The sequence below is a fragment of the Notothenia rossii genome, assembly GCF_949606895.1.
Source record: "Notothenia rossii genome assembly, chromosome: 5".
In the NCBI taxonomy this organism is placed as follows: Eukaryota; Metazoa; Chordata; class Actinopteri; order Perciformes; family Nototheniidae; genus Notothenia; species Notothenia rossii.
In genome coordinates, this window is record NC_136903.1 from 51613773 (window position 1) to 51633832 (window position 20060).

Consider the following 20060-nt stretch of genomic DNA (forward strand, 5'->3'; position numbering starts at 1 on the left):
TGTAAATATGTGATTTGTAAATGTAAAACACCATCCACAAATGCATTTAAAAGACTTGCAAACTCACAAATAAATTAGCAAATGTAAAACAGATCTGCTAATACGCTAAATATTTTTCACAAATAAAGCAGATATAAGCAGAGATTTGAGATCCGCAAGCGCATTTTTGGTTGACAAATAGAAAATGGATTCACAAATGCCTGATCGAAAGTTGTCAATGTTAAAGAGATATTCAAAGATATTTTTTTTATTTGTAAAAATATTTTGCCTATTTGCAGATCCGTTTTACATTTGCAAATTTATTTGTGAGTTTGCAAATCTTTTAAATGCATTTGTGGATGGTGTTTTACATTTACAAATCACATATTTACACACAAATTATTTTTATGTTCACAAAAATAATTATGAGACAAATCTATGCCCATAACTTTTCCTTCACTACATTTACCTTCAGTTACTTTCCAGATGTGGATGAATGATGTGAAATATAATCAACTCTCAAATCAGACTTTAGTTACACCTGGAGTAAATTCACAAGCTACCCTGCAGTAAGTCATTACAAATAGCTGCACCATACCAGCTTTGATAACACTTTAATGATCAATAATTATAATCGAATTCTCAGGTATTTGAACTTTTAAGAAGTCTGCTTGCATGCTGAAATTAATGAAAATGAAATGATCCGAGCTCGAAGCCGCGGACCGGTCCTTCAACCCGCTCTCTGGGCCCTCTCTCCCGGGACAGTTGTCGACCTCTGGCGTCAGGACTGCGCCAGAAGTTCTCCTGTTGCAATCCGACACTGCTGCCACGTAGATCTCACATCTACCCAGCCCCTCTCCTCGCCGTGGTCCGCTTCTTTTCCGGATATCTCAGAGCCGAAGGCATAGACCCCGCAGCGGACTCCCGAGTCCCAGAGTTCAGAGCAGGAACCACAGTGTTATCATTGGACAGCTGTATGGAGTACAGAGGAGCTGCTGAGACAGAGCCGGGACAGTCGTGTAAGAAGTAGTACTCACACTTTTACTTCAGTAAAAGTAACATTCTGCAAAAGTAGGCTACTCTGTTACATTTCTTGCAATCTAAAACTGGGAAGTAGAGAAGTATTCATCAAATAGTCTGCTCAACGTTCCCAAAGTCAAAGAGGTGAAAGAACTTCCCAGATCTTATACTTAGTTAAAAGTAGAAGTAGCCTACCAGTCCAGAATGAATACTCTGTTACAAGTAAAAGTCCTGGATTAAAAATGTAAAAGTAGAAAAGTATTAGCATCAAAATATAGTTAAAGTAGGCTACCAAAAGTAAAAGTAGTCATTGTGCAGATTGTTCAATTTCAGAAAAATATAGGCCTATGATATGTGTTTAAGCAATAGCTCACGACAGGCCGTGGTATGGTCATTATATCACAGCTAAGGGGCGTGGTTCGGCCCGACGCGATGTTAAAAATAAAATTGTTGCCTTCTGCACAAAAACAGAGTGTGAGGTGGTTGCTATGGTGGTTGCTATGCAACAACTACGGTGGCCGGCAGGTGCAAACGAAACGAACAACGGCCAAAAACACATACATTAGCAGGAAACAGCTGCAAATCCTGAAATGAAAAATAAACAAATCCTGAAAACAAATACAACAGAAAAACGCTGCATTTACAGAAATGATGCAAACTAAATACAACAGACAAACCCCGAAAACAAACGCAACAAAAAAACGCTGCAAATACCAAAACGATATGCAAAGTCCAAAGCACGTACAAATCCCTAAACACATACTACAAAAAAACATTCCGGAAGTGCTCCAGGCCTCTAGGGGGCGCGCTACGTGGAACAGATTGATGTCTGACCAGACAATAGAGAGAACGAACAAGAGTGCTGCAAATTGAAGCCGGAGGAAACAAAGTTGATCGAAGTGGATACAAGTCGATATATAAGAAGGTAAGTTTTGTTTTGATACAAAGAGCGTCATATTTACCCAGCTAGCGTTAGCTTGTTTGGTAAAAGAGTTTGCAAGTTAAGAGACAGCACTGTGCACCTAAATGTAACTCTTGACATCATATACTGTAGATATATTAGGTGCAGAGAGGAGTTGGTTTATTGTGCCTCAATGTAAATCCTAATGTGAGAGTTAAAGGATGGTCAACAATATAATGTACCTTGGTCAGTTTGGATTTATCGTGGCATTTATTCTTAATTAAAGTGAATTAATTTTATTTCAGTCAGTCATTTGTGTGTATGCAGGTGTGGGACATTCCAAATGTTCCAAAAATGAGCACTCCACGAATGGACAACAGTTTGCCAGGTTAAAATAAAACATTGTCAACATATTATGTTGTGCCACAAGAAGCAGAATGTTTTAACAGTACAGTAGTTTGAATATATTTGTTGTTTACCTTTATCAGACCTCTCAGGCACCCACAACCAGCGTCTGATCGGGTAAGACTAATTAAAAATGTAATTATACCATGTAGGTTTGAATTTGTGAACATGAAATCAACAAATACCTTTGTGTGTACTTATTTCCTGGGTAAAAATAGGATAGAGCACCAACCCCATTCCAGGAAGAGGTCCAGTCTGCCCCGGGTCAGAACCACTTCTATAGGTAAACGATGTTGACAGTTGCATCGTGACGCAGTTGTGTGGTGTGTATCTTTATTTTACATTTGTTTGTTTGTATAGCCTCCAATCACAGTGGGTACAATTGCCAGGAAGCAGAACAATTATACTTTCATACATTTCCAAATGACACCCACAATATCTGACATCTTAGTGAAGACGATACAAAAAACACCCACAAATATATTTCAAAGATCAGATATTGCATTTATTGCATCCATTTCAAATGTTTACAAGGATTGTGCAGGAGTATGACAAAAGTGCTGTTGTCAGTTTAGAACCCAATGTATTAAAAAAAAAAAACAGGAAGAGGATCGAGATCCTTTTGTAAATATGACTGTCATGCATATATTATGTATTTGAAAATAATTATTCAACTGTCTTCTCACTGCAGCAACTACACAAATGGGTATGCACTTAACATTATTGATAGCCAGTCTGAGCCAGAAGACAAAATGGAGCAACGGTATTCATTTAGTGAGAATGCTGTTAACAGCATTCCAACTAACTGTTCTTCTACGGACAACATTTTTATTATTATTCCGCCGGGTTATTTTGGCCCTCTTCTCCTCCCGCATTGAACATCGCAGAAACTCCGTTCAAACATCAAAACGTTCAGCTCGGTCGGGAATCGATTGCTATTACTTTTGTCATTCATAACTTTCATAATTCCAGAGATACATCCCATAATACATCCCATTTTTAACATCGAAGTCAATGGAGGAAATCTTCAACTTCAACAAATCTTCATGCGACTTCAACTGCTAACTGTTCATTCATACTTTCACTCAGAAACCTCATTCCAACTTTAAAATGTTACACATCTTTCTGACATTATTCATGTAAAACAACGTTTAAATCTGATTCTTACTTTTAGAGATATTAAACATTGTTCAGACCTTGTTTTAGAGGTTTTCTTCACATTTTAACATTTACTAGAGTGCGTGATGTCACAGCTAGAGTGGAGGACAGCTTGAAATTCGCATTCATATATTTTTTTTAAACTGCCATAATTCCCAAAACCTACATTCCTGAGACATCATTTATCATGACAAACGTAGGAAAACATCTCGTAGCTTGAAAAATGACAAATAATTAAGCAAAAATAATTAAACAAAATACTTTTTGAGGGCATGAAGTGACAAAAACGTTCAACATTCCTCCATTAAACCCCATTGTAATTTCAGGCAGATATTTCCTCACGGTAGCAGCCGCACACCTTTTAGTTAAACTGCCAAAAAGGTCACATTATTAACCCGAAACTACACAAACATTACACTTCAGATACTCAACTTCCTTGACATGCTTCACGTTTTGAAATTTCACAGATATCTGTTACGGTTCTTCCACAAAACGTTCACATGTAAGAGGTTCATCTCTCATTCAGAACAATGAAGCCTTTGAAGTCTAGGCACCTCGTTAGCTCAACTATAAACACCTGTGCAATGGAACACGATGATGTCATCACTCCAACTGACATGCTCAGAGCAGCAGACTTCAGATAGCAGTATGCAAACAGTCCAGCCGTGAAGACATCTACGGGACAATTTTGAGATTTCTTCAGATGCCGTTGCCATGGCAACACAATGCTCGCCTTGAAACACGGTTTTCTCATAACTTCAGTGAAAATACTCCAAACAGCCCAGAACTTCACAGGTTTGTTAACGATGCAGCCATCAACGCATCTAGGCGTAGTATGGGGTGTCATCAAATACCGTTGCCATGGCGACAGCCCACTCGCCATGAAACACGATGTCCCTTTAACTCCTATGAAAATTGTCAAAAAGTGCTATAACTTCACATGTGTGCTAACAGTCCAGCCGTGAAGACATCTACGGGACCGTTTTCAAATTTATTCAAATGCCGTTGCCATGGCGACAGACCACTCACCATGAAAAACGATGTCGCTGTAAGTCCAATCGACACGGTCCAATCGTCCCCCAATCTTCACTTGTATACCACCGGTCCATGCTTCAACAGCTCTACGCCAAATCTGAGATCTCACCATATGCCATTTCCATGGAAACGCATCCCTCACCATAAAACATGACGTCGCTCTATAACTCCTATGAAAATGTTCAAAAAGTGCTCAAACTTCACATGTGTACTAACAGTCAAGCCGTGAAGACATCTACGGGACAGTTTTGAGATTTCTTCAAATGCTGTTGCCATGGTAACACAATGCTCGCCTTGAAACACGGTTTTCAAAATACTTCAGTGAAAATACTCCAAACAGCCCAAAACTTCACAGGTTTGGTAACGATGCAGCCGTCAACGCATCTAAGCGTATTATGGGGTGTCGTCAAATGCCGTTGCCATGGCGACAGATCATTCGCCATCAAGTTAGTTCAGAAGTTGGCAGTTCAAATATTCTGCTGCTTTTCCAAGCCTTTTTACTTTATTTTCTTCTCTCATCACACATTCAAGCCCCCTGTGTTCATGTATAATTTCAATCTAAATTCTTCACTTTCTTCTTACACATTACATTTCTGAATAGCATTTCAGCGTCAGCTTTTCAGCATAAAGTATTCCCACTAGCAATTTCTTCAGGAATTGCATTCTCTAGTTGTTACTATTACCACTTAATTTTTCTATTCTATACTGTAAATCTTATTACTAGCTTCATCATTTAAAGAGCAACTTCCAGGTTAAAGACACCTGTGAATAAATGTGTAGGAAAATGATGAATACACTAGATTTTCTAAAAGATATACACAAATATACACTACAGTGACATCTGGCGTCGCTTTTGTAAGAAATGTTCACTTCCGCATAAAAAAACCTCGGCAATCGACCTCCCGCGTGTGACGCAACATGGGGGAAACAAGGGGGAGAGCGGCCAGTGTAACGTATTAATAAACATGGATCCCAATGCTAGTTTCGACACAGAAGACACAGAAGAAGTTGAACATGAATATCCAAATGCATATGACGGACCACAACCTTATAATTATGAGCCTCCTAGGCGTCCAAGAGACCAGGAGCAGCCAAGGATTAGAAGAAATAACGGCCAACGGAGAGAAATTGAGCTGTGGTGTGAGGAGAACCAGTGGAGAACTGGGCAGCTATCTTGGTGAGTGACCGGCGTTAGCTACAGAATGTTAGCTAATGTCACATCACAACATTGTGAAGTTAGCTATCATATATCAGGCTATAACTAAAGTAGCATTGATAATATAGTAACGTTACTGGCAGGACTGTTGATACTGATCCATGACAGAAACTAATGCGCAAGTATCAGCCGTATCTCGCGTTACCTAATGCAACTCCACACTACGGTGCTGTGTACCGGAGGAGAGACGCGAGATGCGGCTGATACTTGAAGATCTGTCAAAGAAAGGTTGTGGAGCCTCCGTTGATATGCCGTTGTAAATGGCTTGATGGAAAGCAGGTGTGTAGTCGGGGAGGGTGCACAGCTGATTGCAGCAGGTGAGTGGAGGTTGAGCCGGGAGCCAGGAGTGACAGCCTTCACGCACACACAAACAACACAGACCACCACAGCGTTACCTAATGCAACTCCACACTATGTCTTACGGTGCCGTGTACCGGAGGGGAGAGAGAGAGAGAGAGAGCAGCGAAGGGGGCGGGGGGGCGGGGGGGAGAGAGAAGTAAAACGGTTTCCTGATAAAGCTGTGGAGAGTATGTGCTGCAGGGAGGTGGATGCACAACGCACCCAGGAACGAACGCTAGCTCCGGTCCTTTTTACTGTGGACTCGATGTCCTGACAGGCTGGTATTTGTGCAACCTGCACAAACACAAATACTGCACCATGATTACAAATGGTGAAATACAATGTAAAACTACCGAAAAATACCAGCTCACTAAAACACAACCGCTCAACTCAACGCAACTACTAACTATACCCGCGGTCAGAGAGCGGAGATGTTTACCCTTTGTGATGTAATATGACGCGTTTGACGTATGACCTTAAAAAAAAGCAGTTTTTAAGAGCAGAGCTCAAAATTGCTCCTTTCCCTCTGAATTGCTGCCCTTATGTCTCGTAAAAAATATCAAATCCTACATTCACTTTTTTAATTGTAATTTTCAAGCAAGTTTAAGCATAAATGTAGAAAAAAAAAACCTGCAAGATGCTCTTTAATATTACAACACATCACTTTGTCTTTCCCAGCACAGGATACCTGACTGCGGAGGACATTGCAGCAAAACTCTCTGCAAAAAGAACAAATACATCTTGCAACAGGTTCAATATTAATAGAGCCAATGTGTGGGATGGAGCAATCCGCGGCTTCAAAGGTGCCTCATTCGACCCCTCTCATGAGATGTCAGGTAAGTTCACTGATGATGAGGGACACACTGAGGATGGAGTGGACACTGGTGGTCCCAAGCGTGAGTTCCTGACCCTCCTTATGGAATGCCTGAGAATGAAGAAAACATCATGTCATAGCAACTGTTTGTGCCCCATGGCGGTGTGACTTTCCCAGCCGCTCACTGTTTCAAAATCTGATTCTAAATGTATAATGTTCTCTATAAAGATAGAACTAGTACACAATTATGAATGTATAATATAATACACATGTTTTTTGTATTTAATCATGCATTGGTCTACAATTTAATGATGGCTTCTACATATTTCACATAAACAGACAATGAAAAAATGTGTCCTTCATGCTGATAACTAGTGTATGCCAATTAGCATTCTAAACAGAGTAGTGTGTTGAATCCTTATTTCTTGCATTTGAAACAGATACAATAAAAAAAGTGAACTTACTGTTGTGTTCAACTTCTGCCAAAAACTGTACATTTTTTGCCACAGGAGCCACAGAACACTTGAACTGTCCCCAGATGTTGGCCACAGAAAGGACAAAACATGGCAGCCTGAAAAGACATACATGGATGTAGTAAATCCATTTAATCAAGTCAATCAAAAACACACAGTCTAAATAGTGGTTAGCTAAATAAAGAGAAAGATACATCATGTTTACTGTTGAATCTGTGTTTAGTCTCTCTCTCTCCTTGAATGTCTACTCTATATTTGTTCTTGAGCATGTCTAATGCACACTACTATCCTGTCATTACTTTGTCCCTCTTCACATGTTGTCACTTCTCTCTCTCTCTCTCTTTCTCTCTCTATTCAATTCAATTCCATAGCTTTATTAGAATGACCATAGTTACAGGCAATTGCTAAAGCTCTGTGTAGTTGCAACATCTATACACAAATACATACATATAAACAAACTGCTAAGAATTCAAATGTCCTTATTCCGCGGTTCTCACTATGGCCCGGGTTATTTGCCTGCACTTGATTTGTCATCTCTTTTAATAATGTTCTTCCCTCACTTTATCTTCTCTTCACGTGAAGCTCTCCTCTCCTCAGCTGGTGTAGTAGTTAGGCACGCTAACGCTAGCTATATAAATATGACGCTCTATGTATAATAACAAAACTTACCTTCTTATATCTTTCTCCACTTAAATGAACATTCTTTCCTCCCGATTTCCATCACTCTTGATCGTTCTCTCTATGTCTGGTCAGACATCAATCTGTTCCACATAGCGCGCCCCCTAGAGGCCTGGAGCACTTCCGGAATGTTTTTAAAAAAAATGTGTTTTGGGATTTGTACGTGCTTTGGACTTTGCATATCGTTTTGGTATTTGCAGCGTTTTTTTGTTGCGTTTGTTTTCGGGGTTTGTTTGTTTTTCATTTCATTATTTGCAGGTGTTTCCTGCTTATGTATGCGTTTTGGGCCGTTGTTCCGCGTTTGCACCTGCCGGCCACCGTAAACAACACTAACAGCTAGCAAACATATTAAGGCCCTGACACACTAAGCAGTCACCAGAGAACTCGCCGACGCTGATGCCGACTGTTGCGTCGGCGTGTTCTCCTGCGTCTTGGCCATGTGTCGCACTGGAACACACCGCAAAGACTTCAGCCGAGCACGTACGAACTGCGCATGCGTGAGTGGCAATAACTCTCCTTACCAGGCGGCGGTAATGTGTATAAGTCATTCAAAAGAGGCAACAACCGGAAGACAGAGAAGAAGAACAGACTACGTGATATAAACAAACAACAAATAGAGTGTGCGTTCCATTTTCACTCTCGTCCATCGAAAACATGTTTTTCGTGCGGTACTGGAGCTATCAGCCATTGGAGTGTTGCTTGTGGAAGACATGCTCAAGCAACCATTTCGCTTCTCATGCACTGTTTCGCTAGCAGAACAGCCAATCAGAATGATTTCTTTGTCCGACTGCCTGTGGCCGACGCACGGCTGATTCAACGTGTTGAATCGGCCGTGCGTCGGCCATGAAAGGCCAAATAAGGCGTGTCACGGCCGACGGTGCGGGACACACCAAATTGAGTTTGGTCGACAGGGCACGCTTCGTCGTCCGACTAACGGAAACGGCCGATTTCGGCCTGGTGTATCAGGGCCTTTAGACAGAGAGCGTTGATCCATTATTTGGCTATTTATTTACATTCATTTGTATGTTGCCGTTTATTGTGCACCCCTCTGAAAAACTGTCCAGCATCAGTAGCATGGCTTACGCGGGCGGTTACTTGTATAGGTTGTTGTACTAGGAACTAGGCTGTTGCTTGGTATAGCGAGAATATTGCTCCACTTTCTCTGGTCCCCGAGATTCGGCTTCCAGTAGCTTTCGCACCTGTGGCCATTAACGGTCATAATTTCTCTGCTTTGTTTCAAGACCCGCATAAGAAAGCTTTTGAATGGTGGTACTTTTCCAGTTGGTCTACCTGCTCTTCACGTAGCTCTGCATGTCATCGTTTAGGTGCTTTTTTTAAGGAGATAGGCACTGCTCAATAGTATTGAGCAGTGCCTATCTCCTATGGAGGAGTGGAGGTATTGACTCAATACAATCCACTCCTCCATAGTAAGGCCACCCCGGAGGTTAACCTTAACGGCCCGTCTACACTACAGGCATGAAAAAATCTTGAAGCTGGGCGTGTCTGAAGCTTGGCGATTTTTTGCGAGCAACCAATCACATGAATCTCCCGCCCCCGACATACAAAGCAATAGCAATGTTAAAACGAAGTAAACTGGATATAAACTCTCCAAACAGGCGAAAAAACGATCAGTTTCACCCACTGTCTCTGCCACCTCCCTCCATGCCTGGTTCCTCCGGTTTGTATCCCGGTAAATAGTTCCGGTCGTAAAGAACCGGGTGATTTGCTACCGTAATATCTCGTTTGGAATATGAGGAAATGAACTGCGGTCTGGCTCTCCCAGCTTGCACGCGGTTTGATTGGCTGAGCTTGCACTGGCGGGATTTGCATAAACGGAATTTGATTGGCTGATGCCAAGCATCGAGCCTCAAAAGTTGAACATTGTTCAACTTTTGATGCCGATAGATGCTCGTGATGCTTGCAAAGCCATGCCATGCTCCCCACAATGCAGTTCGGCGAAGATTAAAAATCTTCTACGTCACCCCATTCAAGTGAATGGGCCAAGCGTTGAAAGCATTTTTTGATGCCTGTAGTGTAGACGTACCGTAAATGTTTCCATCTTAAGCTTTGTTAGTTAGTTTCGTAATGGACGTAATGTAAAAGTTGTAACGGTTGTAGCTTTCTTTTAGATGCGGAGGGATACTGACTTTTGAAAAGTAACTACAATTCTACACGTAATATACGCTCATTATATCACGGCTAAGAACCAATCAGATTGCTTGATTTGACTTGTCTGTTTTATAATTTATAATGATTGATCATTAAAGTGTTATCAAAGCTGGTAAAGGTGCAGCTAGTTTGAATTACTTTGTACACTGCAGGGTCGCTTGTGAATTTACTCCAGGTGGAACTAAAGTCTGATTTAAGAGTTGATTATTTTTCACATCATTCATCCTAATCTGCAAAGTAATTTAAGGTATTAAATTAATGTAGTGGAGTAAAAGTACACCATTAACCTCTGAATTGTAGTGGAGTAGAAGTACAAAGTAGCAACAAATGGAAATACTCAAGTAAATTAAAGGTCTCTCAAAATTGTACTTAAGTACAGTACTTAGTTACTTTACACCACTGGTTATTAGCTAGAGTGTAGAGTCATCTGTATTAAATGACTGCATGTAAAAGTGGAGCCAATTTCAATGCTTTTGTACTAGTGCTGGATATTGTATTTTTTATATATATATTTATTTTGCACATAATCTGAATCAGGAAAGTATAGTAACTAAAGCTGTAAAATGAATGTAATGTAGTAAAAACAGCAATTGTGGCTTCTAAAACATACAAGTAGAAATATAAAGTATACAGCATAACATGGAATTACTCAAAAAGTACCACTAACCCAAAATTGTACTTAAATACAGTACATGAGTACATGATATTACATGAATGCCCTGGGTGGAATGTAACTAAGTAAATTTACTAGGTAGCCGAGTGTACAGTTTAAAAATATGTATTTACTTCTAATCTGTAACTGTACAAGAATACCTTCACTTTTATCTGACAACTGCCTACTTTGCAGATTAGGGATGTCCATACAAAACATGTCCATGCTCATGAAGTGTGGAGTATTGCTGTATCAATATTTATATATATATATAATAATATAGCAGTAGTAATAATATGCTTCCGTATTTAATACTGACTGGGTCAGATCTGCAGCATGAGAACTTTTACTTTGATACTTTAAGTATATTTTGCTGCTAAGACTTCAGGACATTTACTTAATAATACTAAAATATGCTCTCCCTCCCTCTCTGATAATTCAGTTTGATTCAGTTTCACTGACTTACCTTAGCAGGGCAGCTTTTGTGTGAGCACTGTGCTAATATTTGTCTGTCAGGTATTAAGTACTTCTAAATGTACTAGATGGATAAAAACAATCATATCAAGCAGATGTCAAACAGATCTGAGTGAGTGAATTTCCTGAAATTCTGTTTTGTTACTATATTTCCTGCTGGTTGCAGCACAGGTCATTTAAAAAAACATCCATTCAGGCTCTGGGAAATACAATGTGTGTCTTTCACTATTTCCTGAGAATGTATAGATCAATCTGAAAAATGATATTGACAGAATATTCTATAATGAAAGTAATCACTTATTGCATCCCAAATGCAAACAGGCCATAGGGTTGGGATTATTTTCATAAAGGATGCTTCACTGAGTTAATATCAATGTAAATAATCAGAAAACATTAAACACTCATATTTATTAGGACCTGTATTAACGATTTCAGCTTGTCAGAGAACATTTTGATGAAATAACTTTGTATTTAAAGAGTTGAATAAACTGCATGGCTCATTTCAAAGCACTCCCAACTTATCATTAAATCATTGGGTGTTGACAGGCGGTACAGCTTGTCAATATTACCCGATCAATGGCTGGATCAATATCTAATACTGAAGCACAAGTCCTCTAAAGCGTCCCTGTGTTCAGTTCCTGTCCTGGTGGAGCTTTTTCCCTCTGTTGTTGATCTATCGTTATCAGCTGGCAGATATTTGGTGTACACAGAAAACTAAAGAAGCTAACTGATGGCCACAGAGCCGTGTATTTTGTTGAGTCCATCTCAAGTGGACTCCCTAATGATATCACGGCAATCAACAGGAGGGTTGTCATGACGACAGGGCAGCAGCAGGCTCTTGTGGGCTCCCTTGTCTTTTCAATGATTAGGACACAAGTCTCCCACTGTGGGGCCAGAACTGGAGATTTTCTGGGTTATAATTACTCTTTTATGCTTTGCTCATATTTTACAGAGGATGTCTCAGGAAAAATGAATCAAGACCTGACAGATATGTGACTGTGAGAGAACAGAAGCAATGGGTAAGTTATTCTTAAATGACTTTCCGTTCAAAAGCAGATTTGTAAGGATTGTGGTTTTACTTCAGCAAAGCGAGGTTATTAACAGCTGTAGCATGCTCCTCTGACAGAGACTCATACTGTAGTGTCGCGGCTGATGGCTCCTGTTTGTGCTGAACCCTCAAAAGCTACCTTTAGACCATTGGACCAAAATCATACATCTTTTAAACTCCATCAATCTAATGAGCAATGGACTGTATCTGCAGTCAGTACAAGGAACTGTTCTTATCTTTATGTGTTATAAGACAGAGTCTTCTTTACCCAAGCGTTGAGATCCAGCAGCTTTCAGATAGATTTGGGTCTGCCTCATTTGCATTTCTGTCAATAGCTTCTGAACATGAAAGACTCACAGGTGAATGTGAGGAGCTGCTGAATGTATCATTTATTAAATAACTCAAATATGATACACACTGTAATCTGATGTAAAAACATTCTGACATTGGATGTACTTCGCAGTAAAGTTTAATTTTGACAGAAACCATTAAAGCACAGTAAACATAAAGACTACAGCAACTTTTTTTAAAAGGACTTTGATCAATATAAGTCACAAGGCTTGCGCTTTGATGCATTGCGTAAAGCTCATTTATATCTGTACAAATCATTACACTTGTGTTGCTTACTGTGTCATCGAAAGGGGCTCTGCTGTTCTTATCTCAGCAGCAACACACGTTTAAAGGGGTTCAGTCTGTAGGGGATTGGACTTTGGAGCGAAGGGTCGCCGGTTCACGTCCCGATCAGAACAAAAAATACGGAGTGCGGATTGTTACTGGAGAGGAGCCAGTTCACCTCCTGCGCCACTGCCAAAGTGCCTTTGAGCAAGGCACCTAACCTATTTGTATGTGCATTATGTAAAAAGTGTGTAGGGGAGAGTGGGGTAAGTTGAGCCATTTTTTAGTTATGCTGTCCTCTAATGGCACATTTCCACTGCAGCGGGGTAGCCCCGTTTAAACGTCCCTAAGCGTCCTCGCTCAGGCCTCGGGCTGCCTCGCTGGCCGTCCCAGGCCGTGGCGCATTTCCATTACAGTTTAGGACCTGGGGTAGCAACCGGTAGCAACGCAGTGTAGGCGGGGCGATCGGATTTTTGGCGGGCTTTTGGCGGAGCGACGCTGGGTAAAACTGCAGTGGCGTCATCTTCAATGCGACACAACTCACAAAACACACACAATAATGGAGGATGTGGAAGCGATCGTTTACTTGTTTCTTGGTGCAAAATGCTGCAATCTTGCTTCTAGATATATATGTGATGCTAGGGATGATCTCGCGCGCGATCTTGTGACGATTCTCTCTGACCAATCAGCAGTCGAGAGTGTTGACGTCACTAGTTCAGCCCTGGCCCTGGCCTGATAGAACCACGATTTTATCAAAAACTAGTATCAAACCAAAAACTGGCCTGGCCGCTTGAGGACGATTAAGGACGCTTAAACGGGGCTACCCGCTGCAGTGGAAATGCGCCATAAGCAAGGAGAAATGACACATAGTAAAAATTAAAACACACACCTATAATTCAGGATGTCTCCTATCAATGGCAATGATAATAATTCATATTTGATTAAGGGCAGTGAAAATATTACTTCTTTAAAAAAAAAAGTCCCAGTGTAGGGGTAAGTTGATCCAGGTCAGGGGGTAAATTGAACCACTGTTCAAAACTGGGCATACCTGTTCAAACCTGGGCATACCTACAACACATCTTAAAGGTAACTTTAAACAATAAATAGCAAACCAAATACAAATTTAGTTTTTCAAATATTTTTAATATAAATTTCGATTGAATTGATTGATTTTTTTTTTTAACATGTTAAAAGGAAAATACAAATGGTGATACAATTTCATACATCTTACCAATCAAACACAGGGTAAATTCAACTTTAAATGTAGCCTACAATGAGCTCTTATTATCAACTCGGCCTACTTTCATTCATTTCTCCATTGAAAAACTGGCTCAACTTACCCCAAGGCCCATGGTTCACTTTACCCCATAGCCACCATTTTAGAAAAAATAGCCTAGCATTACAATTCAGAGTAATCTTTAGCTTAATGATTCACATGGTTTAATACGCTGCCAACACATCAACATATACAATATATGTGTTTAAACCTGGATACTTTTTTTTTGACATGACAGCCGATATAGCTGACATCTAGAAAATGTACTTTGACAAGCAAAAAGCTTTTTTTGTAAAAATGTTTACTTACCAGACCACAATGAGTATCTCTCTTTCACAGGCAATGAGAAATGGGTGGAGCTTGCATCATTTCTGGTCACTTGATTACAACTATAAGGCGTTGCCTGGTTACAGGGGGTGGTTCAACTTACTCACTGGCTCAACTTACCCCCTTCTCCCCTATGTGTGTAAAAACGCATGTGTGTGTACGACAGAGTGGAAACTAAATCCCCCCCTCGGGGGATTAATAAAGGTCCTTCTTCCTGATCAGTCTGACGCTACATTTTTACGAGAGACAGTAGAAAAACATGGCTCCTGTGCAGTGGCATAAAGAAACGTCGTTGGTAAACCGTGATGCTCCCAGCTGTCCTAAACACCCTCACAGTGTCACAGAAACAATTCTGGAAACCACTACTCAACATCTGTGCCTCATCCATAGCTTCCTGACGGCAACATTTTAAGGGTTTGAATTACAGATTTTGAAGATAGGTCAGTAATTTCGAAAAGACACTCTAAAATGTATCTCCCGTCAAGCCATAATTACATCAGGCAATTCCATTTTGATCCACTTCCATTTCTTATTTTGATTGGTATTTATGGAGTTGCTTTTTATTTTGGAATCAGCCTCTGTTGGCCTTGAGTGGTACTGCACCTTAAAGAGGACAAATGCTGCTAATTTTCAGGTTCATATTAGTATGTAGTGTCTCTACTGTAAAGAGTCCTCTCCTGCTCATGCTCATATCAGTATTTAGTGTCTCTATGTCTCCATGCTTTAATGTACAAAAAGCTTTTTATTTTTTTCATACTGCCTCAGATCTGGTGAGAACCCTATTTAGTTTCAGCATTTAATCATAGTTAATTTTCGTGTGTTTAAGTATACAGTATGTTGCCAGTGTGCTCCACTCAAAGAGTAACCCATGTGAATGTGTTCCTCCCTCGCAGGGATCTCCACCCTCCTGTTGGCCAGTGTGGTGTCCAGTCTTGGCGGCCTGGTCTATGGTTATGAGTTGGGCATCATCTCTGGGGCTCTGCTGCAGCTCAAGGCAGAGTTCAGCCTCTCGTGTGTCCAGCAGGAGGCCGCGGTCAGCTCCCTGTTGGTCGGAGCTCTGCTGGCCTCCATCGTGGGCGGATGCCTGATCGACCACCGGGGCCGCAGGAACTCCATCCTCCTCAGCAACGTGTTGATCCTGGCCGGCAGCCTGGTCCTGCTCATCGGCTCCTTCTCTTCTCTGCTGGTGGGCCGGATGACGGTGGGCTTCGCCATGTGCATATCCTCCATGTCTTGCTGCATCTTTGTGTCTGAGCTGGTCCCCCCGGAGCGCCGGGGATTCCTGGTGACGCTGTATGAAGCTGGGATCACTGTGGGCATCCTGGCAGCATACACCATGAACTACTTCCTGTCTGACTGCAACAGAGGGTGGAAGTGGATGTTTGGATTAGCCGTAGTTCCGACTGTGATTCAGCTCGTCTCCATCTGCTTTCTTCCATCCAGCACTCAGGAGTCTTTAAGCCAAAGCTCTCAAAGTGAAACAGACCTGATGAGTTCTGATGGCGTGGAAAACCAGAAGGTTCAGTACAGCAGCATGTTCCTGTTCCAGCGTAAAGACAACATGAGGACCCGGACCGTGCTCGGCCTCGGGCTGGTGCTCTTCCAGCAGTTCACAGGCCAGCCCAATGTTCTCTTCTACGCCTCCACCATCTTCCACTCAGTGGGCTTTCAGAGCAACTCCTCGGCAGTGCTGGCGTCTGTGGGCCTGGGGTCGATCAAAGTGATCGCCACTCTGACCTCAATGCTGTTCTCAGACAGGGTGGGCAGGAGGCCTCTGCTCATCAGCGGATGCTCTGTGATGGCTCTGGGTCTGATCACCATCGGACTCCTCAGTGGATATTCAGAGATGAATGCTGAGAGGCCTTGTAACTCTGACAGCTTTAATATTAACACAACAGATCTACCTCATTTAGCTGTTAGTAATCAGACACTTTTTGATAGGCCTTTAGAGGAGAGCCAAAGTCTTTTTAATAACCACGCACAAGATGGAGATGAGGTTCTTGACACTCTGGCATCTTCTCCTGGCGTCCATGGCACCGCTGTGAACTGGATCATCCTCGTGTGCATGATGGCTGTCGTCAGTGCTTACTCCGTTGGATTTGGACCAAGTTTGTACATTTACCGAAAATGTTGTTTTTTTCCCTAATTTTGGATCTAACTATTCAGAATTGTACAGATAATGCTAGACAAGACCAGATTGATCACAATACAACCGTAACACTTTCAGTCTACATTAATAAGCATTGTGGAGATGCTAGCATTCAATGACACTTATGGAGTTGTTGGAGCTGTGACATTAAGAAGTGTTTTTGTCTTTGAACAGTGACCTGGCTGCTCCTGAGTGAAATATTTCCAGCTGCCATCAGAGGAAGAGCATTCGCTTTCATCAACTGCTTCAACTGGGCTGCCAACCTGTTGGTCACCTTCACGTTCCTGAATTTTATCGGTGAGTTCCCAAACACCTCTCTTTTCGAGAGGATATTGTGTCTAGTCACAGTGGTAAAAAGGCAGGGGGTCAATGATGATTGTGTTCCATTAACATTTCCAAGTGAGTCAGCAAAAATACTAACGTGGCCTGAACTGCAAAAAGCCACAAATGGTTAATTACACGTGCCTCATTTATCAACTACTAAATGTGATCTAAAATGTTAGATCCATAGTATCTGTGTAGCAACTAATTATCACCACATTGAGCTAGATATGACGAACATGCTAGAAAACAGTGCTTCATCCTCATCCAGCAGACATGTCAGCATAGTCACTCATGTTTGTGCCAACCTGTTCTCTCTCTTGGTCTCCACAAACTCGAGAGAAAATATAGCTCTTTAGCCGCTAAATGCTATTAAACTTTGACTAGCTAGCACGCTCCAGGCGATGCTGCCATGCCGCCAGCATTGCAGCCATTTCCCCCACCAATCATTGAGGTCATACATTAATAACAGATAAACTGCATAGCTTTATGCGTATGTCTTTATTTTAGAAGCAAATAAAAACACCAAATGAATAGTGACATTGGATGTCATAAGCCGACACAGTAATAGGGGAAGAAAAACACTTTTTTTAATTTGTAAATTTTTTATTCAGTAATCACTGAAAGTTATTTGTTTAAAGGAATTAAAGTGATCTAATTGAAGTGACCCTACTGTGCATGTTGACTCATTGTCATGGCTTACCGAGATCATTTAATAAGTAGTACAAGTCAAAATATCTGCTGCAAAACAAGGTTCTACATGATGAACAAAGGAAAGACACTGGATGGGCCAGACCGCTGTGAAGGGCTTTAATATGAAGAAAATAATCATAATCCAGCTTGAAAATAATATTCAGATCAGTACTTGTTTCTATCTGAACAATGTTATGAACATTGGATTTACTTGAGGCCGTAAGAAAACGTCTCCAGATCACTCTGTCGGGCCAGAACTCATTGATAAATTCATTTCCGTTCTTACATAAAATCCTCTAAATGTCATATTCTTAAGAGTTTTTCCCTGACTTCCAATAAAATGTTGGCCCCACAGACTGAGCTGTGTTTTGAATCCACAGATGTGGTGGGTCTGTCGGGGATATTTCTCCTGTACGGCGTGACGGCTGTGGCTGCTGCAGTTTTCCTCTACTTCATGCTACCAGAGACCAAAGGGAAGACTCTGGAGGAGATAGACAAGGAGCTGCGTTTGAACAAGTAGGATCTGTATTTGTCTGATGAAATACACAAAATCATGTCAGACGGCATCTTGACACTGATGTGTGTGTCCATCTGTTCCAGGTTTTACCACAGCGAGGGTTGCTGTAGCATCATCAGCCGGAGAAGCTTTTCCCGACAGTACCAGAGAGTGCACTGCCAGGTTGTCACCTCAGGGTGATGCATTATATGATGTTGACATACCATGACACTTAGACTGATGCTAGTCTCTTCTCTGTGGCAAAGCATGTGTTGTATCTTTGTAAAACATGCAAACAGCTTGTTTTTGTGTGATCATGTTTGTTGTTCTTGAACACACATGATTCAGTAACTGTCACCGTTGCAGCTTTACCAGCTGCTGTAGTTTCACAGAGCAGAACACTTTTGTAAAGGGCCTATTTGCTTAAAAATAATTCAGTTTCAACAATAATCTGCAGATTTGTTTACTGGCCATCTGATCATTTAACACTGTGTTCCCTTTGGAAAAATAATTGTGAAGTAACATTGTTGACGGGAAAAATAAAATACTTGAAATGATCCGAGTCTTGAGTCCTAGATGTGTTTTGGTATTGCTTCTTCTCAGCATGGCCATCCTGAGCAGTTGGGGGCGGTGGGTAATTATTTGCTGTCGATTCCCAGGTCCCATGATGTGCTTTTCACACAGCAATAGTGTGTGATTTACTGGTGTTTTGTCTAACTCAGTGGTTCTCAACCTGTGGTACGCGTACCACTGGTGGTACGCCAGCTCCCGCTAGTGGTACGTGGAGGGATCTGACATATAAAAAAAAAAAAAAGGTGGGGTAGGTAATTTTGGAGAAACCAGCTCGAGTGAGCTAGAATTTGAAAATACACAACCGGAAAAAATATGCCACTTCCTTACAGAGCCTTCCACAGATGACATTTTTTTAAGGATTTTTTGTCAAAGCACTTCAGATATTCATTGCTATCGGGATGTTAAGAGCATTCCATGGAATATAAAAAAAAGTGTATCTCGAGCCGGTTTCTCAAACGTACCTATCCCACCTTTAACCTTTACACATAACACAGACATATAAAATACAGGAAACACAACTAAGTAAACAACAAGACGAAAAGCAGTCACTTCATTATGCACATTTGGGACATTAAAGAGCCTGTGACACGAAACCAACAACTGTTGTGCAATGAAATAGTGGGCTACTAGTAATCTCGAACCGTCAGTTTAAAAAAGAAAAAGCGATACCGTTCCGATAAATATCAATAATTTCGAACATCGCGGGAAAATTCCTTCGACTCATTTTGAGGTTTTGGGGGAAGCCGGAAGTGACGTCAATGCGGGAACGCTTCACTGTGCGGCGAGAGAGCCAAACACGGACAAAGTGTGTTGTCATGCGTAGAAATGGTGAATTACTGAGTTTAGGCACGTTAATAACGTTTTAATGAAGTTGACTACAGTATATTCATATTTGTCAGTGCTTTCATGTCAATTCGGCGAACATAAACATAAATGATCGTGGTGAAGATGATGATTAAATTAGGATTAAAAATCGGTAGTGAGAGCTGCTGAATTTCCTTCCGTCGGATGTGATATAAAAACAAATCGATTATTTTTGTAAACTCAAGTGGATGAAACTACATTTATTAGTGCTTTCATGTCAATTCGGCGAACATATGAAACATTAAATGATCGTGAGGATGATGATTTAAAAATCTTTTGTTTGAGCCGGTCTGCATTTCCTGATGAGAAAACAAACCTTAGCTTTTTGTAGTTGCAGTCAGTGGTGTAGTGGGCGTTGGACGCGGGGGTACCCCCACTTATTTGA

The 20060-nt window shown here is 41.2% G+C and overlaps 1 protein-coding gene across 5 annotated transcripts; it reads left to right on the plus strand.

Moving 5' to 3' along the window:
* The first annotated feature begins 500 nt into the window (after window positions 1-500).
* On the plus strand, window positions 501-18795 carry slc2a10 (solute carrier family 2 member 10). 5 transcript variants are annotated; one of them, XM_079681557.1, is made up of 8 exons: window positions 1879-1924; window positions 2389-2422; window positions 2524-2588; window positions 12266-12332; window positions 15473-16687; window positions 16903-17025; window positions 18123-18258; window positions 18343-18795. In XM_079681557.1, the coding sequence occupies exons 4-8, from the start codon at window positions 12329-12331 to the stop codon at window positions 18437-18439; spliced, it is 1575 nt and encodes a 524-aa protein (XP_079537683.1). In that variant the 5' UTR covers window positions 1879-1924; window positions 2389-2422; window positions 2524-2588; window positions 12266-12328; the 3' UTR covers window positions 18440-18795. The 5 variants fall into 5 exon arrangements, with proteins under 5 accessions (XP_079537682.1, XP_079537686.1, XP_079537683.1 ...); XM_079681559.1 differs by having other exon boundaries at window positions 1883-1924; window positions 2524-2628; XM_079681558.1 differs by lacking the exon at window positions 1879-1924 and having other exon boundaries at window positions 2295-2422.
* The last annotated feature ends 1265 nt before the right edge of the window (window positions 18796-20060 follow it).

Excerpts from the sequence above, each read along its gene's own strand:
- slc2a10 (XM_079681556.1), top strand. Across the intron at positions 17,026-18,122 it reads CACGTTCCTGAATTTTATCG|ATGTGGTGGGTCTGTCGGGG; the intron begins GTGAGTTCCCAA and ends TTGAATCCACAG. Across the intron at positions 18,259-18,342 it reads AAGGAGCTGCGTTTGAACAA|GTTTTACCACAGCGAGGGTT; the intron begins GTAGGATCTGTA and ends CATCTGTTCCAG.